Here is a 26,928-nt window from a genome sequence, read left to right on the forward strand (position 1 = left end):
ATAGGCTATGCATTCGAACCTAGGTTTGGTGGGAAAATGCACAGATGCCATGTTTGGGATTGGCCACCACAGGCCTGTACAGTGCGACATATATCTCGCACGTGCTACAGCAACAGCGGTCTGTGCGATGGATGGATTTACTTCAGTAGCACTGGTGCGATAGGGATTCGGTTCATATAGATACTCTTATTTTGAAAATCCTGTAGCGGGTCTCATTTCTGCCCACGCGCAGCTCCAGCTAGGCTCCGAAAGCTAGCAACGTTCAGGTGCATATGATAATCTTATTTTGAAAAAACTCTTGTGACAACTCGACGAGTCATATCCGCCCTATCCGTGCGCCTTCTGCAAGCAGAGCAGCGCGTTGGTCGGTTGCTGCGTTAACACAGCAGTGCGCCTACACGTCCCGAAATAAGTCCGTGGTGTTTTTTTCTTCTCGCAACGGGTCAAATGCATCTACATGCTTTGCACCGTCGTCATTCCTTTATGCGCACATCGCCCGAAATTAACGTTTATGTACCATTACAATCACTACAACGTTAGCAAGCTAACAAGCTAATCCTGATCACAGGCAGAGCCAGCAGACACAGTGTGGAAAGGGAAATGGGGGGGCACTCTCTCCCCTTCCCTGTGTGTGTGTGCGTGCGTGCGTTTGGAAAGATGATGAAGTCACTAGTCAGGACAGGAGTATATTATAGTAAACTGAGGATGGACAGATAATGTTGATATTCAAATAAACAAGTTTCGAGAGGAGTGGAAGTTTGAAGACAGACTAGACTACAATATGATGCGGGGGTGGTGAGTTGAAACAGTGTGTGTGAATGAATGAATGAGAACTTTATTTAACAGATTGCAGAATGGGTACAGTACAGTATGGCTCAATACACACAATTGTTAAGGGGATGCAGACCTGAGAAAGACGTTTGTCTTGTTTACATCAGGGTCCCCCATTGTGTGTGTGTGTGTGTGTGTGTCCCAACCGACCCCACTTCTATGTTTCAATAAATTATTTGCATTTAAAACTATTAACGCTGACTCATTCCTTCAGTCCACTCAAAATTATGCTAATATTCCTTATGTTGTTTATGATATTAATTGAAAATAGCATATGAGAGTATCATAGTAATAATAACACATGGCGATATACTAAATGACAGCCAAACATGGCACTGCAACTAAATAACACAAATACAATAGGCACATTTGTGACTGTTACAAATATAACAAGTTTTATACTTGTGCTACAAGATTTTGGCCTGTGCTACAAAACTATCAACCTCTGTAGCACCAGTGCTATGTGCAAAAAAAGTTAACGTACAGCCCTGGGCCACCAGCCATACGCCTATGGACAGAGCAGAGTATACTGCTGAGGTCTAGGGCATTAGCTCTGTACTCACTCTCTCTTTCTCACTCTCTCTTTCTGGACTCTCTTTCTGGCTACTCTCTCTCTGTCTTTCAGTCTTTCTCTGTCTTTCTGTCTTTCTCTGCTTCTATCTTTAATCTCTCGTATTATCCATCTATTCTCTTATTTCCTACTATACTTCTCTCTATCTCCTTCCTGGTTATTCTTTTGTCATATTCCGCTGTCATGTTATTAATGTCTGTTGTGAAGTGTTCCATGGAACACCCCACGTAAATATTATGTAATTATCAATAAATACAAGACATATTGTTTTTTTTTTTAATTTTTTTTATTATTGCAAAACAAAACTTATTAAAAGTCAGTACTCAACACACAATGTATAATGAAACTTTCAGTAAAGGTGGTTAAAATATATGCAAGTACAGAAACAGGATAAAACAAAAATAGTCAATAATAACATTTTAACCGTATACCGTGTATATCCAGCGAAGTTACAATTATATAAATGTTAGTATATAATATACCCAGAATACCTATTTTCTAAAACCCTACACACATATGCTCCAGCTCAAATCCCCCCCTCCCGGACCCCCTCTTGGATAGTACCTCTATTATCCCTCACTCCTAACCAGACATCACCATTATAGGCTAGCTTTTATTCTCTCCACCACTTCTAACCACATTAACATTTTGGATTCATTGAGCCCTAGAATTCTTGCTGTTGATATTTCTTGATATATCACATCAAGATATGTAAGAAACCACACTTTCCGGCACATTTTTTCCGGTTGAAACCAACGTGATGCAATCAGTTTTTTAGCTACTGTGATACCCGATAAAACCAATCTTTTTAGTTGTGGGTTCACTGCAAACTCAAAAACATCATTCAATAGCAATACCGCGGGGTGTACAGGTATATTCCAAAATACGAGTATTGATAATTGTTGGGACACATCTTCCCAGAATGCCTTAACTGGTGGGCAGTCCCAATACATGTGCATAAATGTTCCTTCGTCCCCATTTGTACATTGGGAGCATTTGGAGTTTTGTATAAGCCCCATTTTGCACAGCCTTATAGGAGTCAAGTATGTCCTGTGAATATAGTTCAGATTGATTTGTTGATGATCCGGGTTCCTTGATGTAAGTCGGACATTTGCCCAGGCTCCTTGCCAATCAAAGTCATTTTCCAGGTCTGGTATATCCCTCCTCCAGACATTGTCTAGTTGAAGGGTTTCGTACGAGGACGTTAGTAATTGTGAATAAAAACCTGATACAAAACCTCCCAATGTATTTCTGTCATAGAAAAATTTGTGGTATCTGTGGTGTTCGATTGGTATGTGTAATGGAACACCGTGAGATCTCATACAAAGTTTTAACTGTATGTAAAAAAGCCATGTGGACTCGGTGAGGTTAAACTTTTTGCATATTTCGACATAACTACAGAGGCCCTTGTTATTAAAAATATCCCCTAATGAGTGTATGCCTCTTTCTTCCCATACAGGGAATCTTATAGGTCGTTTTCCCATTAAGAGAGCATTGTTATTGAATATGGGAGTGTGATTATGCCATACTTGATTGTTAGGAAATTTCCTTTGAGTTCCCCGCCATGTCCTGATTGCATGGGTTATTATTGGGCCAAATTCTCGCTCACAATGCTTGATTGAAAGTTTAGTGTATGCTATGTCTTTCAATCTCTGAGGGGCTACTATGTTTTCTTCTAATTCTCTCCAAGATACCAAAGCCTCTGGGTCAAACCATATCTTCTTCAATGGTCTTAATGTGAAGGCATTAAAATATTGTAAAAAATCTGGGACTGCCATGCCACCGTCTGCTTTACTTCTCTGTGCGGTGGATCTTTTTATGCGAGGTGGTTTGTTATTCCAAATAAATTTGTATGTGGAGGTTTGTAATCTTTTCCAGTAGCCCTCTGGAGGAGGTAACGGAAGCATTGAGCTGAAGAAATTGATTCTTGGTAATACATCCATCTTAACTATTGATACCCTTGCCTGTACTGAGTTTTTAAGTTTTGCCCACCTGTCTAGGTCGTCCTTGATTTTGTTCTGTATTTTTGTGTAATTGTGCTTCACCGTTTGTCTTATGGTGGGGAATATTTCCACTCCCAAGCATCTGAAATGTTTTACCATCGGTATCGCACCTGGGAGGGTTATATCTTTTTTTGCAGGGGTGTTAAGTGGAAGGAAAGCCGACTTCGGCCAATTTATCTTAAATCCCGATAGATCACCAAAGTTCTCAATCAACTTGAGCAGATGAGGCAATGTGGTGTTGGGGTTTTGCATGAACAATATTACGTCGTCCGCATATAAACTAATTTTTTGTTGTGTGCCCTTGATTACGATTGGTTCTATGGATTGGGATTGTCTTATATATTGTGCTAAAGGCTCTAATGATAAATTGAATAGTCCGGGACTAAGAGGGCAACCCTGTCTGGCAGAGCGTGATACCGGAATGATTTTGGAGATGATTGTGCCTGTTGTAATCATGGCCGATGGGTCCTTGTATAGTACTTTAATCATATCAATGAAACCTTTTCCTAACCCCATCCTTTCCAATACTGCCCATAGAAACGACCATTCCAACCTGTCAAATGCTTTCATAGCATCCAGGGATAGTATCGCCTTAGGTGTGATGTCCTCTTTGTCTGTATCTAGTACGTGCAGTATTCGCCTTATGTTATCATTGATCAGGTGACCTTTTATGAAGCCTGTTTGGTCCGTATGAACTAAAGACGTCATATGCTTTTGCAATCTGATGGCTAATATCTTAGAGTACAGTTTGACATCGGTTCCGAGGAGGCTTAAAGGACGGTAACTACCGCATTCAGTGGGGTCTTTGTCTTTTTTGTGAAGAACTGAAATGAGTGCGGTATTTTGGTGTTCGATGAAGCTTCCCTCTTTGACTGAGTATAAGATCATATTTAGTAATAAGGGTCCAAATATGTCCCAGCAAGAAATGTACATTTCTGATGGGATACCGTCAATTCCCGGAGCTTTGCCGTTTTTCATTCCGGATATGGCCTTCTTGAGTTCATCTAATGTGATCGGTACTTCTAACTGTTTAGCGTCTTCATCTGTAAGTTTAGGGAGAGTAATTTGATTAAGATATGTGTCTAATTTGTCTTGATCAAAGGTCGTTTCTGAGTTATATAAATCGGAGTAGAATTCTTTGAATGTATCGTTTATTATTTTGGGTTCTGTTACTAGAGCTTGTTGTTTCCTAATGGCAGTTATATCTGCAAATTTTGCATTAATTCTTAGTCGCATGGCTAATAGGTGACTAGGTTTAGAACCTTGGAAGTACTGCTGTTGTCTAGTGCTGCGTATTTGCAATTCCGATTTTTGTCTGTACATTGCTTTGATCTCGGTCTTTAGAATGTTAACTTGGTTATCTAGTCTAGTAGAGTTGTTGTATTTTAAAGAATTAAAAAGCGTTGAGTAAAGTGTTTCCTTTTCAGACAGTTTTGTGTTTTGATTTTTGCGCAATATGGATGTAAATCTATCCGAGAAATCCTTGATCATACTCTTTACCGACATCCATAATATTCTGGGATCTTGCACCGAGTTAGCATTAACTTGTAGGAATACTGTGAGAGCTTCTTTAATTTGTGTAATGAATTCCTTGTTGTTAAGCAGCATCGAATTAAAACGCCATCTTGGGGCCCGGGTAGATAATGTACCAAATGTTGCTTTCAGGATTAAGTAGCAGTGATCTGATAGCGCATTGGGTGTCATTTCCACTTCGTATTTATCAAATATTCTCGGGGATGCAAAGACGTAATCAATTCTGGATAGTGTGTTGTGTCTCGCCGAACGACAGGAGTACTTGCGGGTCATGGGGTTAAGTGAACGCCATAAATCAGTTACTCCTGTTGATTTCGACCAATCTTTTAATGCTTTAGATGAATTCTTTTGTTCGCTGGAGAAGGAAAGGTAAGTTTTGTCCATCCTTGGGTTCCAAATGGCATTAAAATCCGCACCTATTATGTATGAGTACTCGGGATGGTTTAACATTTCTCCTGTTAGTGAAGTGAAGAAACCCACTTCGTACAAATTCGGGGCATATACCGCTGCCAATGCAATTTTCCTGTTATTGTGTATAATCCTAGCTATAGTTATGCGCCCCTCAGCATCCGACCATACCCCTTTCAATTCGATATTTAATTTGCGTCTGACGACTATGGCTACCCCTCTAGTTCTCGTAGCAAAAGAAGAGTGACCAATACAAGACATATTGTTTGAACTCTGCTCTGCTGCCAGAACTATCACTGTCAGAACTCGGGACTTGAGAACTAGAGACTCACATCACCGTACTGACTATCTTGTATTTTGCACTAGAGACTCGTATCACTGGACTATCTTGTATTTTGTACTTTTTTATATTATATTGTATTTGTATTTATATTTTATAGTGTATCTATAGTGTATATAGATACTGGACTGTATAGGACTGTGAAGCTATGTATCCGCCACACTCACCCCCCTCACTCATCACGGTGCATCTTATCTACGTGACCTTTGACCCTGCTGTGTGCACTGCTCACTCACCACGGTGCATCTGATCTACGTGACCTTTGACCCTGCTGTGTGCACTGCTCACTCACCATGGTACATCTGATCTATGTGACCTTTAACCCTGTGTGCAATGCTCACTCACCACGGTGCATCTGGGGACTTTCCCCGTCCTCTCTTCCTCCTCCGTCTCCCCGTTGGCTCCGTCTCTCCGCCTCTTTCTGGACAGCAGTAGCCGGCTGGAGCTGTGGGCCTCCATCCTCCTGGGAGAGACAGGGTTACAGGGTCAAAGGTCAGACACAATATAAAACACCAGATAATGGAAAATGGAAATCCTGCAACTTTCCTGTGGGCCCAGAATAGTTTTTGTATGGCCATAGTCTAAGATGAGTCAGTTATGCATTACTATGCAACATAGACACCCAAGGTATCCAAGACTGTAAAGCTGTTGCATAATATAAAATTAACACAGTGTCAATGGTCAGTCATTCAACAAGCACAGACTAAATCAGTGAAACGGTTTTGTGATCTCGCCCCCCTCTATGAAGAGCTAGCTAAGGGTGCTTTCACACCAGAGCTGTTTGGTCCGGACTATCGGACCAGAGTTCGTTTTCTCTGATAGTCCGCTTTTTTTGGGGTGGTGTGAATGCTCAGTCGAACTCTGGTGCGGACCAAACACGCGAACTCTGGTCCGCCTGAAAACGTAGGTCTCGGTTCGCTTCATCGGACCAAACGCGGACCAAATATAGGAAGTGACCTGATAAACTGTGCATCTTGATGAGAAGGAAACAAAACAAATACTGCGGCGCTGTCCCACCTGCTCTACTTCACTGTGAAACAGAGAGAGAGAGAGAGAGTGTGTGTGTGTGTGTGTGTGTGTGTGTGTGTGTGTGTGTGTGTGTGTGTGTGTGTGTGTGTGTGTGTGTGTGTGTGTGCGCGCTGCGCTGGGCTGCTCCTGATAATTGTAGAGCTGTCCCCGAAGCTTGTTTTGGGGATTCTATATATATCCAATAGAAGAGCGCCCTTTTCGACCGCGTGACATTGTTCAGAAAGTTTGGTGCACTTGACAAATTGCAGTGTGAATGCAGACGAACCAAATGAAGTATGCAACAATGTTGCAACTTCACCCCCCGAGTCTGCACCGAGTCCACCAAAACTATATGTGAAAGCGCCCTAAGATGAGGAGTGTGTTCAGCCATAGACTCACCCCCATCTATGAAGAGCTAGCTTAGATGAGGAGCGCGTTCAGCCATAGACTCACCCCCCTCTATGAAGAGCTAGTTAAGATGAGGAGCGCGTTCAGCCCCTCACCCCCTCTATGAAGAGCTAGCTAAGATGAGGAGCATGTTCAGCCATAGACATAGACTCACACCCCCTACCCAACCCCGACCTCGTCAGTCCTTCCTTTTCAGTAGCCATCACGCTCCACAACCGTGGGCAAGGACTGCTTCCAACAGCTGGAGAACTCATGACTAAAGAACACGAGAACTGTTAGACCTTAACTCAAGTGGAGGCCAAACCAGAGATAAGTCGGGTTAACTCGCCAGCGGTTGGGCGCCAAACCCGAGATTTCTCTGGTTTTGGTCGTTTATTCCTTTATTAGATATTTGTATTCATTCAGCCAAATGTCTCCGGTCTCACTTTTCCTTGTCGGGAGAGGGGAGCGGTTCCATTGAAGCGCGTCAAATATCCCTGATCCATATGTTGTGGTGGGTTATGCCGTGGACCAGATGGACATCGGATGTACCAGATGGCGATCAAACAATTGAAATATTCTTTTTGGAATACTCCCGATCACAGGTAAGGACTATCTGACGTAAATTTTAGCTTGATCGTGCAATGCTTTTATACAAAATCGGGTAGGGGTGGGCGATTAATTGATTTTATCGATTAATTCGAATTAATGATTTAGGATGATTTTCAAAAATTTTAATCGATTTTCAAAAGAAGAGTCACCTTTTATTTTACAAAGAATTATGTTTGGTGAAAGTTAGATTTGCACATTATTAATCCCAATAGGTTTATAGGGAGTAACTTTTTATATATATATATATATATATATATATTAAGGCCGGGCCGTTAACGTATTTACCGGGCTAAGTTAACGGCAGACTATTATCGCACGATAAAATAATTGCCGCCGTTAATCTATTCTCAAAATTGGGTCTGGGAGCCAATTACATTAGCACAACACGAATTACTCTGTGTGAGCGTAGAACTCCTGTGTGGGGAGACACGTTGTGGGCGTGTTTGTTTACACACTGCTACTACACTAGCGTCGCCAATAAACATAATAGTTCAAGACATTGCGTCGGTCTGAGAGAAGAATCAAGCATCGGAAATACATTTGGACTGCAGTATTCTGTTGTGGATGGTTAAAAACCTTCGTTTACATATTGTGGTATGGATTAAAACGTTCTGGACCCATTTTCTGCCTGGCTCAAATCAAGCTGGCAGGCTTGTTCGAAGTTGAACACAGCTAGAACCTCCACCACAAGTCTCTGTAAGTAAGCTAGCTAAAGTAAGCTAGTCCTTACACCACTGGCAAGTATTTTCATATCTTAACCAACGTTGCAACTTGCAAGGCGCTTATAATGAAACGTTCCAACGGCGGCATGAATTGTTCATCAATTCATTCAACCTAGCGTGCACTTATTTTCAACCTAGAACCTAAGCGCACGCTTGCTCTCTTGCTCTCTCTCTCTCTCTCTGTCTCGCTCTCTCTCTGTGGGTCCTTCATTGCCGTCTTTGATTTAATGTTATCCTCTAACATAAAGGCCTCATGTCGTATTTGGGTAACTAGTAAAGTAACTGAGTTACTATTTTTCAGTAACTAGCACAACACTGCGTAGAACACACATATTTTGAATGCCTTCAGCAGACTTCAAATGAGCCATTTTAATCTAGATTAATTCCAGGATTGCAGATAGATTAAAAAAAATATCTATGCCCACCTCTATATATTATATATTTTTTAAGTGAAGATTGGTGAAAGTTAGGTTTGCACTTCAATCCCAATAGGGAAATTCATCTTGGTTTGATAATTGTTTCGTGTCAAATAAAAAAGAGAAAAAAAATCTATTAAAATCGTAAAATCTGCGATTTTATTTTTAGGCCATATCGCCAGCCCTATGATCAGGCTGATAAGCGTTTTTAGTGTTCAATATGAATGCCATTACTGACAATCAAATAATCAGAGATAGGCCTGCCGCGATAAGCAATAAATCGATTAATTGCTGCGGTAATTAAAATGAATGCAATGATTTTGACGGGCGCGATTAATTGCTATTTGCGCGTTTGTTTTAATGAGGCGGAACCAGTGCCCCTTCAGTCACTGTCCGTGTTGGGAGGCGGGCCGCTGACGTTACTAGAGTACAGCACGGGAGCTCCGTGGGGCAACGCCACATAGACATTTCTCAATAGTGTTGCTCCTTTTAACCAAGTAGCATTATTTGTAGTGTAACGTTAGCTATTTTTAGACCCAAGTAGTTACTCGCTACTGCCCGGAGAAACTGGACTGCTAAATAAAGGTGAAAGATAGAGCTTTGATTCTCATTCCATGCTAACAACATTAGCTAAATATCTAACAAACGAAATACAACGTATAGCATAGCTACAAGTACAACACAGAATAACGTTAATACAATTACATGCATCATTGTTTACAATGAACGGGTGGGGCTAGTCAAAGGACTGGACACGGGGACAAGTTAAACATGAATTCATTTATTATAACACTCCGGTAGTTTCGAGTCGTGCTGCAGTGCTTACACACCACAGCTATTCTATTACTGCTTTGACGCTTCCTCCTCATCGTTGATTGCCTGTAGTAGCTGCATCTAACGTTAGTAGCTAACGTTAAAACTAACCGAAAGGTAGTTGTTCACCAACAATTTGTTTTATCATTAGCTCAAAAACAGAACCGGACGAGGCATGTTGTCGGCTCATAGTTTCTGCTTAGGATAATATAATAACAACAATACTTCCGGTCCGGTCGGTGGGCTTCAAAATAAAAGTCAAACACCGGAAAAGACGGAGCGGTGGGCTTCAAAATAAAAGTTTTGGGAAATAAATTTCTCAAAAAAAATTCTCTAACCGGTCGCAATAATATCGCTTATCGCGATATTTTCGGGGGCAATTAATCGCCCAGCAAAATGTGTTATCGTGGCAGGCCTAATCAGAGACGACCCCCCCCCTTTCATGCATTCATGATGAAACATAATACCTATGACATAGATGTGATTTGGGAATAGTAGTATGTACAGGCAAGAGACAGCAGCATTTATAGTAGAATTGACGTATAAGGCTATAACTCAGCATTTCGGGAATTACCCCAGACCACTCTAAAACCATACTTATATTCACCACGGTATAACACGGGAACGTATGGATGGAAAATTTTATTATTTTTCACATATTGAACGATAGATGGGTGAGATGATGTCAAATGGGCCATAGTATTGTATCCATAGCTATAATATAGAATATATGTTCTGAAGGTCCAGATTAACACTGAAAGTCTGCGTTTATTATTTTGTATAACTTGTATATTGTTTATATATATAAGATATATATCTTTACGCCATCCGTTTGCATAATAGTATTCTTCGCTCGCCTCATTGGGTCCCGCCCTCGACATTGGAGGCGCCACCAGACAAGCCCCCCAGACATGGTTCTAGACATGTTCAGACAAGTTCAGACTTGCCCATAGCAGGCGCATTGATTCCGGACAGGTAAATCGGCTGAGCCCTATAGAAATAAGTCCGAGTATATATATTGTGGATGGCGCAAGCAGCCGCAGTGGAAGTAATGAGTCGGCAGTATCAGAACAGGAGAAGCAGCAGAGCGAAAGCGTGATACGTCCGGTACAGTTGTACACAGACCTACAAGCGGTGTATCGTTACAGATAGCTAGTAGCTACTTAGATACGACTATAATATTGTAGAGCCATTATTGGCGCAGTATAGTGACTTGTGTAAGCAAAGTAACGTGGAGAAACGTATAGTTAAACCCAGCGGCGTTTGGATCTAACTACTCATTGAAGACCGTCTGCGGGCTAGCTTCCAGTACAAACGAAGCTAGCTAGCTACCATCTATGCCAACAGGCTTTTGGATTAATAGCTATTAACCCTGCCATCGGGCGCTAGGATTACAAGGACCGGTTCCGTACGAGACCCCTTTTCTTCCAGCGACGACAGGATTATCCGACCAGTCTCCAATTCCTCCGGAGCTTGGAGCTCCCGAGGGAAACCATTGTCTCCAGCTACCCTTGCTTTCCCCGTATCGCCTCATCTCTTCTCACTCCCTGCAGAGCTCCGGTCGAGTATTCGTAACCTAGGAACTATTCATTACCGCTGACTTTGATACTCTTGACATTCTATTATTAAAGGAGAACCGTGATAATTCAGATGTATGTTGCTATGACGATTAAAATGCTTATAAACCAGGTATCCTTGTCCCCGTGCCGTCAATTGAGTGTCCGCCATTTTGTCTAACTATACTGTCTGGCTATTAATATTCTTTAGTAGTGGTTTAATCTAAACAATCTTTAATACCGTCCGGGTTGTGTAGCCCCTTAGCTACAATTGGTCCTTCGAGCCGGAGGGTATCAGTAATAATAATCATATTAGTAATAATATGGCCAGCGGCGGACACTCTCCAATCGGCTCTCCCCCATTAGAGCGCCCTAGGCGCCAGCGTCAGCCCCCTCCCCACTTGGAGAACTACGCTGTAGATCTACCTCCTAGCTTATCTACGAGGACGTTAAGCAAGGATAAGGTTAGTAGCTTAAGCATGCCCAACCTTATCGACCTGTCAACCCCACCGGTAGAGACCCAAGCTAGTTTAAGTGAAACTGACTTAGCTCACGGGGGGGGGGGACAAGCGGGACATGACTTGACTATGCCCATAGAACGCCGCGCCCCCGAGATGGACCTCGGAGCGCAAGAAGGTAAAGACCGCGCCCCCGAGATGGACCTCGGAGCGCAAGAGGGTAAAGAATGCGCCCCCGAGATGGACCTCGGAGCGCACCAGAGTAAAGAGCACCGCGCCCCCGAGATGGACCTCGGAGCGCGAGAGAAGACAAAGTACAGCGCCCCCGAGATGGACCTCGGAGCGCGTAAGGAGACCAGGTCACCGCCAAGCCCTGCCAACTCCAAATCACCATCATCAGCGTCATCCACCAGGCGAGGCCGACCAGAGGCTAGCGCAGATCCTGATCGCCACGCTAAACGCTTCAGCGGAAAGAGACCGCCTCCAGGGTGAGCGTGACCGCCTCCAGGCGCAACGAGAGAGTGAGCGCGACCATCTCAGACTGGAAGAGAGTCGCCTCCAGGCTGATGCCGCGATACATCTCAGACTGGAAGAGAGGCGCCTCCAGGCTCAAGAAACCATGGAGCGAGACCGCGCCAATGCGCAGCGCGACACAGCCAATGCGCAGCGCGAGGCGGAGCGAGACCGCCTACAAGCACAAATGATGGAGCAAGCGCTCCAGAGGGTGACTCCCCACTCTTCCACCCGGAGCTCCCGGAGATCATCACGACACGGGTCGAGGGCACCTTCCCCTCCCCGACAAAGCTACACGGGACCCCGCCTAAGGGAAGAACCTGCTTACGTTGCAGAGCAGCTAACCGAGCGACTACAAAGCCTGAAGGAGGACGAGGGAGGACAGAAAGCCCACCCGCACTACCCCATCTCAGACCAGGAGGCTCAGTGCAGCCCCGGTCTCAGCCCCGACACGCTGCGTTATGAACCCCCAACACGTCCCAGTGGGGAGTTCGAGCCCCAGACGGCACCAAGGAATAATGCCTGGAAACCCAGCCCCTGGTTCCCGCCCAGCACGAACCAACGACCCAACGTACAGGGAGACTCGGCACGGATGCCTCTCCCCCCACGTGCGTCAGTGTCGCAGCCATCCATGGCGCACTACATTGGGACACCCACATTCCCAGACTTCACAAGAGAAGACCGAGCGCAGTATACCGAGCTGCGCATGTGCCTAGAGACAATTATGTCCGGAGTACAGGACGAGTCCTACAAGTATGCCATTCTCCTTAAGCACCTCAAGGTAACTAGAGCGCACAACATAGCGCTGGCATACTCCAATTCACAAACTCCCTATTCTGACGCCCTGGTTGCCCTCGACGCACGTTACGGACGTACATGGGACTATGTCATTCAGGAGATATGTGAGATTGAACGTCTCCCCCCGGCTAGAGACAACCGAGCCCTGGATGACCTATCCGTCAAAGTACAATCCCTGGTAGGGATGCTCGGGTCCCAACGAGAGAAGGGGATGTACGAGTTGTACGCCAACTCCAACGTGGAGCGTATATTGGAGAAGCTCCCCCCATTCCGCCAAGAACGTTTTCGGCGGCAAAGAAACTACAGAGACCCGAATGGCCCAGAACAGTCACTCCTGGACCTTGCTGACTTCCTAGCCAGGGAGGTTAGCAGCCTAAGAATTGACACCTTCGCATGGGGTGGCTCGAACATTAAAGAGGGACCGAGAAGGTTTAAAGACCAAAAGCAAGCCTATCACCGTGATCAGGGAGCGAAATTAACTTTGACTCACCGGCCAGTGGCGGGTAGATGGGAAGAGTCTACCCGCCAAGCATATTTCTTACCTACCAAAATCGTTTTGATTAAAAAAAATATATATATATTTTATATACATTTTTTTTTTTAATAAAATATATATTATATAATCATACTTGTAGTTGTATTATCTGCGAGACATCGCCACCACGCAATAAGTCAAAATGCTTGCTATCTGCAAACAGCTCCACTGTCTGTGTATACTTGAGTAGCCTCCAGCTCCAGCAAGGATTCTCCGGCCCTGCAGCTAGACCTATATTCAGCTAGACCCTACATTCAGCATGCAAGGATTCTCCGGCGATGCAGCTGGACCCTATTTATAACGTTACGTTACGGTTCTTTTGTCAAATCACATTCAACATGCCCTCAGCTAGAATACGCATTCAATCAATGTTATAAGACATTGATATCAGGAGCTATCTGTAGCTACTGCTAGCCCAGTAGATAACGTTAAGACAATTTAGTTTACTGGGACAGATCGATCTATCGTGAGCTAGCTAACGCGAGCTAACGAGGGAACGGAGGTATTATGCACTCGAGTAGACTATTGCTGGAGCATTTGTTGATATCAGCAGCTATCAGTAGCTAGCCAGCTAGATACCGTTAGACAATGCCTCGTCATGTATTAAACTAAAAGTGAATAGTTGACTGGGTCATTGTTTAAACAGTAACGGTAGCTCATGGAAGTCCACTCTTCTAGAGCAGACTGCCTGTGTTGACATGAGCACTGCGAGCAGAAGCCCTTAGCCAATAGTATCCCGCTGCAGGGCTGGGCGGATATGACTCGTTTCCACGGTTCTTTTCAAAATAAGAGTATCATACGAACCTAATTGTTGCTAACTGCCAGAGCCATCGATATTATGACTGGAGATGCGCTTGGGGCGGAAATGAGACCCGCACAGATTTTCAAAATAAGAGTATCGTTATGAACTTGATTGATTACGCGACACACGGCGGGCAGCCCTCTAAGTGTCAAGCGCCAAAGGTAAAAACTGACCGCCCCTGGTGGGCGGCGGGCTTTAGTTTCGGTCCCTGACCGTGATGCACCAGGCCGAGTCGGTGTCACGGCAGACGAGTCACAACCCCCACGCCAAGGAGAAATGGAAGATTGCCTGTCAATACTGCGACAGTGAACACTGGCTGTCACAGTGCGACGCATTCAAGAAACTGACCACAGCCGAAGTAAGTCAGTGGATTAAAGATAACTGCCGCTGCGCGCGCGGCCACATGGCAGCAGAATGCCGCCTTAAGAAGAAGTGTGGCAAGTGTGACGGCGCTCACCTAGAAGCACTGCACGAGAGCAATAAGCGCCCACCAGAAGACCAAAGTAGGCCCATCACAGTGATGTACCAGGCCGAGTCGGTGTCACAACAGAAGAGTCACAACCCCCCCGCCAAAGAGGAATGGAAAATGGAGGTTCCAGAATGGAAGATCACATGTTATTACTGCCACGGCGGACACTGGCTGTCACAGTGCGACGCATTCAAGAGACTGACCACCGCCGAAATGGATCAGTGGATTAAGGCTGACCCCAAGGACGCCACTTACCGCAAATCACTGTGCGAGGCCCCCAAGCGAAGATTAGCTCTACAAAGCAACTCGGGAACAGAAGTGCTCCACATCGACCCCACAAATAGTGGGAGCCCCAGAGTGCTCCTCAAGGTAGTACGAGTACTCCTCAGCCACGGAGACAAGGTACTCGACACCTACGCCGTCCTCGACGACGGGTCGGAGAAGACACTCCTCCTCGCCTCTGCCGCGACCCAGTTGGACCTGCGGAGACCAGAGGAGACCATGACCCTCCGTACCATTCGTCAAGATTTACAGACAATCAAAGGTGAAAACGTCTCGTTCACCATTGCCGCGATCGACCACCCTGAGAAGCGGTACAGCATCGACAAGGCGTTCACAAGCTACGACATAGGTTTGTCACGCTACGATTACCCCATCCCACAGCTGAGGGAGAAGTACGACCACCTACGCCAACTGCCCATACCGCTCATCAGCGGAGCTACACCGGCCCTACTCATTGGCTCCGACCACGCGGACCTCATTGTCCCAATCAAGGCGGCCCACATCGGACCCAAAGGATGCCCAGCCGCGGTTAAGACCCGACTGGGGTGGACGCTCCAGGGCCCCCTCTACGGACCTGCCAGCCAACCAACGTCCACACGCTGCCTTTACACCAAGGTGAGCGACACAGACAACACTCTCCTACAGCACGTTGAGAGGCTATGGACACTAGACGCGCTGCCATTCAAGACCGAACGCAAGATGGTTCGGCCCAAAGAGGACAAGTATGCCATCGCTCTACTAGATCAGAAGACTACAAGAGTCAAGGTCGACGGAGTGTTCAGATACGCAACCCCACTCTTGAGGCGGGACGGGATGCCCACTCTGCATGTGCCTAAGGGAGCGACGCACCACTGCCTACAGAGCGTATCCACGCCAGAAGAGGCAGAGAGCATCCTACGGACTTCATTAGCCAACGGTGGATCCGACCCCCAACAGTGGGCCAGTAGCGACCCTCAAGTTCTCCGGCACCTCCCTCCAGAGACCAAGGCTGCGAGCAGCGAGACCTGGATGGCGCACACCCCAGGCGAAGCGCATGAGATGACCCTGGGCCTCGTCTGGCGCTTCAAGACAGACTCGCTTCACTACCGATACACACCTCTGAGGACGGATCAGGAGACGTCCACGACTAGACTGACCACTCAGCGGAGTGTGTACCGAACACTCGCCAGCCACTACGACCCAATGGGGTGTATCCTCCCCTACACCACCCGGGCGAAGATGCTGGTGAGGGAACTGTGGGCTCAAGAAGAGGGAGTTCTGAACTCCAAGCCCCTCAGCTACGCTCCAAGCGACGTAGCTGACATCGAACCCATCACACCAAACTACCTCTTGATGGGGCAGCCGGACCCTGCCCTTTCTCAGACGGTGTACAGACAGGACGGAATGAACGGACAGAGAATGTGGAAACACAGCCAAGTACTGACCGACCAGTCTTGGGCCCGCTTCCTCCTACGCTACCTACCCTCCCTTCCAGCCCGTCAGAAGTGGGTTAAAGACAGGGACAACCTGACCATGGGTACCGTCGTGATGATAATAGACCAGTCACTACCCCGAGCTACGTGGCCGGCCGGCCGGCCGGCCGGCCGGCCGTGTGAGCAAAGTGATTAACGGTTCCGATGGGAAGGTCAGAGCGGCAGAAGTCATCGTCCAAGGGCGGACTTATAACAGACCAGTAGCTAACTTGATAGAGCTTCCTGCGTTCCCTAAACCCCCTGACGACGACGATAACCCACTGACTTTATAGATTATTTCCAACTCCCCATAGCACATTATGGAGAAGTTGACTTGACCCTTAATATTAATCTGTGCCCCCATTTATTTACTAATTAGGTGCGGACTAATTAGGGGGCGGCTGTTCTGAAGGTCCAGATTAACACTGAAAGTCTGCGTTTATTATTTTGTATAACTTGTATATTGTTTATATATATAAGATATATATCTTTACGCCATCCGTTTGCATAATAGTATTCTTCGCTCGCCTCATTGGGTCCCGCCCTTGACATTGGAAGCGCCACCAGACGAGCCCCCCAGACATGGTTCTAGACATGTTCAGACAAGTTCAGACTTGCCCATAGCAGGCGCATTGATTCCGGACAGGTAAATCGGCTGAGCCCTATAGAAATCAGTCTGAGTATATATATTGTGGATGGCGCAAGCAGCCGCAGTGGAAGTAATGAGTCGGCAGTATCAGAACAGGAGAAGCAGCAGAGCGAGAGCGTGATACGTCCGGTACAGTTGTACACAGACCTACAAGCGGTGTATCGTTACAGATAGCTAGTAGCTACTTAGATACGACTATAATATTGTAGAGCCATTATTGGCGCAGTATAGTGACTTGTGTAAGCAAAGTAACGTGGAGAAACGTATAGTTAAACCCAGCAGCGTTTGGATCTAACTACTCATTGAAGACCGTCTGCGGGCTAGCTTCCAGTACAAACGAAGCTAGCTAGCTACCATCTATGCCAACAGGCTTTTGGATTAATAGCTATTAACCCTGCCATCGGGCGCTAGGATTACAAGGACCGGTTCCGTACGAGACCCCTTTTCTTCCAGCGACGACAGGATTATCCGACCAGTCTCCAATTCCTCCGGAGCTTGGAGCTCCCGAGGGAAACCATTGTCTCCAGCTACCCTTGCTTTCCCCGTATCGCCTCGTCTCTTCTCACTCCCTGCAGAGCTCCGGTCGAGTATTCGTAACCTAGGAACTATTCATTACCGCTGACTTTGATACTCTGACATTCTATTATTAAAGGAGAACCGTGATAATTCAGATGTATGTTGCTATGACGATTAAAATGCTTATAAACCAGGTATCCTTGTCCCCGTGCAGTCAATTGAGTGTCCGCCATTTTGTCTAACTATACTGTCTGGCTATTAATATTCTTTAGTAGTGGTTTAATCTAAACAATCTGTCCGGGTTGTGTAGCCCCTTAGCTACAATATAGTTATAGCTCTACAAACAAGGTGACGCACCCCTATCTTTTAAAGCTTGGCCTTGCTATGACGGGCTCCGTCCAATAGCTGGCGCTGAATGAGTTAACTACTGAACCCTGGATAGACTCTGGCGCAATGTGTTATTGTTATCTTTATTATTATAATAGAGTAAATACTAAGGCTGTCAAAGTTAACGTTATTAACGTGTTAACGCACAATTCTTTTAACGCCACTATTTTTTTACGCAAGATTAACGTTAAGATTAGTGCTGTCAATAGATTAAAAAGATTTTACTAATTAATCTCACAATTTTCTGTCATTAATCTAGATTAAAAATCACATTTTTCTACTTAAGACCGAAGCTTGTAACAGATATTTACTTGAGTAAAATCATGGAATTAATGTAAAATCTACACAAAGAAAGTATATTTAGATTCAAAGACTATTTTAATAGCTTTCTTTGAATAGTTTCTCTCCTGTGAAATACAAATGTTCAACAAAACCATCAACATTGACTCAGCTAGACCGCTTTCTTATATTGAACATTTTTCACTCCATAGATAAAAAAAAATTTAACTAATTTTTTTAAGAGAGAGAGAGAGAGATGAGGAAGGGGCCAGAGAGAGAGAGAGAGAGAGAGAGAGAAAGAATCTTTTGAATTTTAACAACACTTTATTTATAAATCATTCCAGCATTACAACAAAAAGTATTACACAGTCAACTGTATAACACTCGTCTTTCTTTCAATAACACCTACAAACAATCTGACAATACATTTTTAAAAGCACAACAACAACAAAACAACAAAAGAAAACACCACCAACAACAACAAAAATCAACCACAACAAAGAAAAAACTCAAATCAGGTCAATTGCCAACACCAACTCATCTTCCATTACAGAGCACAACACTCCTTTATGTGCCCATATAGCAGTGAACTGATCTAGGTTGTTCAATGCTCTATAATAATTAAAATCTATGCTCAGTCTGGCTTTGATCATTTTTCTGAACAGACATACAGCATCATGATCCAAGATCTGTCCCATCTTATTCCTCCTACTGAGATACATAGCCATCTTTGCTCTCCCTAAAATGAAATTAAAAAGATTTCCTTCCTACAGTATTTAAAACCTAAAATGTACCTCTCTTTCGAGAACACTTCTTCACCGGACTGGAAAAGTCTCTCTAGTAACCCTAGCAGAGGCAGCAGCCTGGAACAGTCCAGAAAACAGTGGAAAACTGTTTCCCTTTGCGCACAAAAAGGACAGTCATGTGAGACGTTAGGGTTCAATATGGAAATAAAATAATTGACAGCCACTATGCCATGTAAAACCCTCCACTGCAGATCGCCAATTCTTTTGAATAACGGTGGTTTGTACAGTGCTCGCCACTCTGGTTTCACCTCATCACTGAGACCAAGGTGCGCTCTCCAGGGAGTGTCACCTCTCCCGTTGAGCTTCTCCTTGTTGAGAACCTTGACTAACAGTCTGTACAAACATTTTCCATCACCCTCATCAAAAAACACACCAGAAACATCTCCCATTGCTAAAAGAGGCCCTGTGCAATTTTTTTAATCAGGCTGCAGCTTAAACGTAGGAAACATATCCTCATCACTAGGACGAAGAGACCCGTTTTTAAACTGTGTCAACATGCAACGTTCTATCTCACTGAGCCCCTGCTTCCATTTTCCCAGCATCATGCTGACCGTCCTGATGGATTTCACTCCCAAGCGTGAAGCAAGAGCAGCAGCATTGTCCATGTTCGCTCCTGTCAATTCCACACATGGCCCAGTGTGGTGATCTTTGACCTGCAGAGCTGCCCGGAAAGTGTCAGACCTGGCCCACCAGCTACGTCCAAACGTGCTCCCAGCACAACTGGCTCCTTCAAAAGCCAGAACAGTGATTTTGAGTAATCCAGCGGTCCTTTATCGAACAAACTCCATGTTTTAAAAAGTACACGGTAAAAAACAGGCAGAACATTTAACCGAGCACAGCTAAAATCCATCAAAAATCAAATCAATTCGACAGTCCCAGTCCTCCAAGCTGTTGCAGTATGGCACAAGCCACCGGCCTCCACACCAAGTCTTTTGGTCCATAAAAAAGTCTCTGAATGAACTGGAGTCGAAAAGTTGCACCCCTACTGCACAGATGCACAAGACCCTGCCCACCCTCCTCCTTGGGCAGGTACAAAACACTCTGGGGCACCCAGTGCAGCTTGTCCCAGAAAAAATCTAAAAAACAAGCTTGACGTTTAGGGAGAAGGTCTATTGGGGGATCAACACACATCAAACGATGCCACAGTTTAGAAGACACTAGGTTATTGATTACCAGAACACGGCCCCTATACGACATGTTTGGCACAATCCACTTCCATTTCTTTAAACGGCCTTGAGCTATTTCCAGTACGTTTTCCCAGTTTTTCCTTTTAAAAGTCTCATCCTCTAAAAACACTCCCAGATATTTGAAACCTCCCTTTTTCCAATGCAGGCCCCCTGGTAAAGTGAGTCTGCTGCACAACGTACCCACCATGAGTGCTTCGCTCTTCCCCCAATTGACCTTAGCCGAGGAAATCAAAGCAAAACGTCCCACATATAAAATTATAAATTATAAAAATAACCAAGTCATCTGCATATGCTGAAAACTTAAAAGGTGCAATGCAACCAGGGACACTTACCCCCGAGATGCCTGCCCTGAGCCTGTGTAGCAGCCGCAGGGGTTCAAATGCCAGGGAATACAGCATTCCCGACAATGAACACCCCTGCCTAATACCCCTCTGGATTTTAAAAGGAGCACTCAAACCACCATTAATCTTAAGCACACTCTCAATGTTACTGTACAAGGCCTTGATCTTGGCTATGAGACCTGGGCTGAAACCAAAGGCCTCTAGAGTTTTCCACAAGTACTGGTGTTCAACCCTGTCAAAAGCCTTTTCCTGATCTATGGAAATAAGACCAGTTTCCAAACCCAATGCACTGGAGATGTCCAAAAAATCCCGAATCAGAAACACATTGTCACTGACCAACCTGTCAGGCACACAATAGGTCTGGTCACGATGGATCACCTGCCCCATTACCTCTCTCAGCCTGGTAGCTAGCACCTTGGAGAGGAGCTTGTATTCTGTACACAAAAGTGAGACAGGTCTCCAGTTCCTGATCTCCATTAAGTCTCCCTTCTTTGGCAACAGTGTGAGTACTGCCCTCCTGCAGCTCAGCGGCAGCTGCCCTCCAATAAGACTGTCTCCGAGCACCATCAGGAGATCTTCCCCCAACACTGCCCACATGGTCTTATAGAACTCAACAGGTAATCCGTCTATACCCGGAGCTTTCCCATTTCCCATGCTCTGCAGGGCAGTATGGAGCTCATCAAGAGACACATCCGCCTCCAACTCTGCACTGGACTCTTTCTCTACCTTTGGTAGGCCTTCATAGAAACCATGAGATTCCTCCTGCTCCTCTCCAAGTTCAGACTGGAAAAGGCTACTATAAAAACCCACAGCATGCCTCCTGATGTCAGTGGACTCAGACAGTATCTGACCTGTGTCTGAGCGCATGCTGTGGATGAGCCATTCTTGCGCTCCAGACCGAAAAGAAAACGGGAAGATGCATCCATCTCTGAGATGTTTCTGAAACGTGACCTCACCAGAGCACCCTGTGCTGAAATACCTAACAGGTCAGCCAGAGCAGACTTTTTAACTTTGAGAGCTCCAATATGGCCTCGATCTCCTGTGGATTCTGCTAGCTCTTGAAGCTCCTCCACATCAATCTCCAGAGCCTTCATAGACCTGGCGATATCCCTAGTAACATTTAGAGTGTACTGTTGGCAGAACTGCTTAATTTTGCACTTCCCCACATCCCACCACTGCTGTAGTGAGATAAAACTGGCCTTTGTCTGCTTATGAACCTTCCATAAGAAGGTAAAAGCGTCCACAAAATTTTTATCAGTTAAAAGAGACGTATTAAAATGCCAGTAAGCACTTTGTGGCTTTACACACTTGATAAAAACAGAACAGTACACAAGAGAATGGTCAGTAAAACCAACAGGGGTTATATAACAATTGTTAAAAACACTAAAATGGTGTTTAAAACAATAAAACCGATCAAGTCTGGCCAATGATAATAAATTATCTCTAGTGTGAACCCATGTGTATTGCCTCTGCTTTCGATGCAATCGTCTCCACACATCACTCAGCTCATACGTCTCAATCACCCTAGAGAGACGACTACGAGATGCAGAGTGAGGCTCTTGATGGTTCCTATCTAAAATGGGGTTAACAGTACAGTTAAAATCCCCTCCCAGAAATAAAAACTCTTCATTATCACAACCTTTAATAACATCAGCCAAATAATCTAAAAAACACATTCTTTCCAAACCAATATTTGGGGCATAAACAACAATAAATACCATTTTCACCTTCTCATATAACACCCTTACTTTTAAAAGACATCCCTTTACAACCTCCTCAATCTCACATGACTGTGGCAAACATTTTCTGGAAAATAAAATCCCCACTCCACCACTAGTACTGGTGTTATGGCTTAAAACAATTTCTCCATTCCATTCTCTTTTCCAAGCCACTGTATTATCCTCAGTACTGTGTGTCTCTTGGACAAGCATCACATCAATATTTTTTAAATCCATTAATTGATAAAGAGATGCCCTCTTTGCATCATCTCTTGCACCATTTAAATTTAGGGTACCTACTTTAAATTCTGCCATGAGAAAATATCCAAATTGCAGGACATAAAATAATAAAAGGAGACCAGATAACTTAACCATCATTGGAGATTTTTGATCTTGACCTTTGAACATGTTTCCTTAAACGATAAATCTCCTGATCAGAGAAACCTTCGTCAATCTTGTCATTGCGTTTCATTAGCCACTTAGCGGACTCAACAAATAGCTTTACGTCAGGAAAAAAACTTTCCACCTTAACTGCCCTTGAGCCTTTAGTATCCTGTAGAAAACTTTTTATTCTAGTTAAAGAATACCCATCCCTCCTGCTGTCAGCCTGAGACTGAGTGGGAGGCAGAGACTCCGCCTCATCACTGAAGTCAGAGTCTCCACTGTCACTGTCTACCTGCTGCTCAGGTTGGCACTCTTTTTTTGCTTTAGAGTCAGTTTGACTGACCTCAGTCTTCCTTTTTTGGGACCTTTTGGTAATATCAGCATCAAGTTCCATTTCCTCCTCATTTATGCTACACTCTACTTCTCCAGCAGCTGATCCAGTGCATTTGCCCAATCTGGTTCTTTCTTCACCTCCGACCCCTGTCTTCTGACCTCCCACTTCTTCACCCTCCTCGACCACAGTGATCTCCTCAACAGCCTTCGCTCTTCCCTTTTTCTCCACTTTTTTCCAATTAGAATTCACATTTAATCCTGCCTCCGCTACCAAACCTCTTTCTTCCTGCACCTGCTCACCCTGTTCTGCCCCCTCTACCAGGTCTACCCCCTCCTCCTTCTCACCCTGTTCTGCCCCCTCTACCAGGTCCACCCCCCCCCCTGCACCTTCTCACCTTGTCCTGTCTTCCCCACCAGGCCTCTCCTCTCCTCCTGCACCTGCTCACCCTGTCCTGTCTTCTCCACCAGGCCTCTCCTCTCCTCCTGCACCTGCTTACCCTGTTCTACTCCCTCCACCAGGCCTCTCCCCCCCCCCCCCTTCTCACCTTGTCCTGTCTTCTCCACCAGACCTTCTCCTGTTCCTTTCCTCCCAGAGGTTCTCACTCGACCCTTGTTGGTGCTCGAGCCACTTGGACCTGCCCTGGGTGATGGCGGTGTTTGATCAGACGACCCAGGCCTCTTAGTAGGACAGGACCTAATCATATGACCTTCCATCCCACATCCAAAGCATTTCATCGTGTCTGAAGTTATATAAATAGTATAATCAAAGTAATTCACTCTAAAATTCATGGATAAATTCAGATCACTTTTTTCATTTTTCAAAATCATGAAAACCTGTCTTCTGAAAGATAACACATGCTTGAACAGAGGGGATCTACAACCCAGAGAAATCATCTTCACTGGGGAAACTATCCGTCCGTGTCTAGCCAGTTCCCTTTCCAGGACCTCATTTCTGATGAAAGGAGGAACATTGGAAATGATTATTCTTTGTGCAGGACTTACTAGTGGAAACACGGGGGTAAAAGTGTCTTGGATTACCACTCCCTGCTCCACCACCAAATTCACTTTATCTACACAATCCAAAAAATAGCCCCGACCGCAAGCCCGCACTCTTCTACGGTACAAAACTCATAGCTGCAGAGAGAGAGAGAGAGAGAGAGAGAGAGAGAGAGAGAGAGAGAGAGAGAGAGAGAGAGAGAGAGAGAGAGAGAGAGAGAGACGAGTGCCCTTTTCGATGGTGTGACATTCAGAAAGTTTGGTGCACTTGACAAATTGCAGTGTGAAAGCAAACCAAACCAAATGAAGAATGCAACAATGTTGTAACTTCACCCCCCCAGAATCGCAGAGTCCACCAAACTATATGTGAAAGTGACCTAACAAGTTCCTAACGTTTGCTTTCCCTATTATTTCATGCACACTTTATTCATTGTTTTAAATTATTATTTTCTTTTAAGTTATTTTGTGCATCACTCTGTTTTGAATTTGAAGCACATTTTTTTTAATCGATTGACAGCCTTAGTAAATACATGTCTCACCTGTCTGACCGACCAGACCATCACCTTTTTTACTTGTTATTCATATTTGATCTTGTTGTTTTTTACCTCTACTCTGATATTTGTATTATCTCTATTTATTGTCATGTCTATTACCCTGCCTCAGACTCTTCCCAGGATAAACGACAGTGTCTGTACTTGTCCCAGCTTGAACGTGGCTCTTGTGTAACTGCTCTGTTTGCGTTGGACGAGACAGTCGAGCCAGATTATTCTTTACATTGTTTCTAGCCGCAGGCGGGCACTCACATGATAATGTGAACGTGAGGGAAACCATACTGTTTTAGTTAAAGACCTTCCTCATCAAGGACCCTGCAATTCAGGGGCGCTCCAGTAGCACACCACATAGCGTGCCGAGTTGCGAAGCGGTCGTCCCGGGTTCGTTTCCCACACCCGGTGACCATATGCCGCATGTCTTCCCTTCTTCTCCTCCCGTTTCTCCCTCTCTCCTCTGTCAGCCCTGCGTTGCCAAGAACAAGCTGTCGGTCCTGCGCGACCAAGGAAAAAGATAATAATAAAAAAAAGGACCCTGCAATTCAACATGTAGGATGTAAAGTTCAACTTGGAGAGCAGATCAACACCTGGTCAACATAAGACACTGTGTCCCTAATTTATACAACGGCATGCAAATTTCTCGATTCTGATTGGCCATTCACACGTCTTTATTGACAACAATCCACGGTCCTGGGCTCAGGACCCGCCCACAACCAAATCACATAACCCTCCCCGGCTCACTCCGGGAGAAAACAGGATCGCGGAGATCAAATGGTTATGTTGAAAGCACCATAACGACTAAATATGAAGCGATTCTGTCAAGGGGAATGTGTTAGTATTTTAAACAATGTTGGATGATGTAATTGATGGGTCTTGACTCAATCTAGAACAAAAGAAAAATCGCGGATTGATTGATAGATTAATTGATTGATTTAAATTTCTTCCTTCCTACTTTCTTGCAGCGTTCTCTCTCACACTGTCCGACGCTGGCGTACCCACAAACACACACACACACATACACACACACACACACACACACACGCACACACACACTGTGACACACACACACACACACACACACACTCCTGTCTGCAACAGCGGGGGAGTCAGACTGAGAGAGAAGCAGCGCTGTTTTAAGTGAGCATGGTCTATTGAATTGATTGATTGGTTGATTGCTAATTTTATTACTGTACCCCTGGTTTCCAACTGGTTAAGTTTAGGCTAAAAGAAATAAATAAAAAAATAGGGCGAAGAAAACGTTTTTTTCCTATAGGGCAAAGAAAACGTTTTAATAAATTTTCAATCAATCATTCCAATAATACACAGTTGGATGTGTTAGTTGGTTGGATGCACTTCAAGCTGCTTCCACATGAGGCAACTTCTCTCAATCATTCCAATAATACACAGTTGGATGTGTTAGTTTGGTTGGATGCACTTCAAGCTGCTTCCACATGGAGTTGTGGGAACTACTTTTTCTGGCGGATGGTTTTTTCAATAAATCTTTGATTAATGTGTGTTTATTGTATAGAAATAAGGTTGGATGAATCTGGCAGTTGTATAAAAGCTTTACACCACGTGCAGTCGTGATTTGTGACCAATAAACCATGCCTAGGGGGGTCTAACGACCCTCGGCTGCGCCTCGGGCCTAACAACCACCCCTAGGCATGGTTTATTGGTCACAAACCACTCCTGCGTGTGATGTAATGCTTAAGTACAACATGCTGTGTGGTTTCTATTAAAAGGGACATTTAGTAGAGCTCGTCAAAATCCAGCAGTCTTACCTCTATCTAAAGTCATCTTCAACATAAGACACTGTGTCCCTAAATGTACGACATGCTGTGTGGTTTCTATTAAAGGGACATTTAGTACAGCTTGTCAAAATCCAGCAGTCTTACCTCTATCTAAAGTCATCTACAAGAAAACTAGTGACCACTGCTGTCCCTGTCATCCGCTGTCAACACCACCATTCCTCCCAGGTGCCAGGCTTCTCATCCCATCAATCTAAATATAATACTTCTGAATTATACAAAATAATATACAACAATATTATTCTGTGTAATGTATTTTTCTTAGTCAAAGTGACCTCTAGAGCTAATGTTGCCATTTTCAAATTAGCAATAAAATAACTATTGCTCACTCGATGTTTTCTCAAGTCACTCCCTGAACATCCCGTGCAGGCCGAAGATACACAGCACACTCAAGCCTACAACAAATTGACCGGACCTGCTTTTATATTTCAAAGGAAATGAACCCTTTCACTACCACAGGTCCACACT

General features: G+C 44.8%; 1 protein-coding gene across 2 annotated transcripts in view; it reads right to left on the reverse strand.

The window, feature by feature from the left end:
* The window catches only part of pcyt1aa (phosphate cytidylyltransferase 1A, choline a), a 106,493-nt gene that overhangs the window by 73,333 nt on the left and 6,232 nt on the right, over window positions 1–26,928 (reverse strand). For both annotated transcript variants that reach the window (XM_084327529.1, XM_084327528.1), the window contains exon 2: window positions 6,032–6,149. In XM_084327529.1, coding sequence (XP_084183655.1) covers window positions 6,032–6,145 — 114 coding nt within the window. In that variant the 5' untranslated portion in view covers window positions 6,146–6,149. The remainder of the gene's footprint in view (window positions 1–6,031; window positions 6,150–26,928) is intronic.

This window comes from Notolepis coatsorum, assembly GCF_963971535.1.
Source record: "Notolepis coatsorum genome assembly, chromosome: 13".
Lineage (NCBI taxonomy): Eukaryota > Metazoa > Chordata > Actinopteri > Aulopiformes > Paralepididae > Notolepis > Notolepis coatsorum.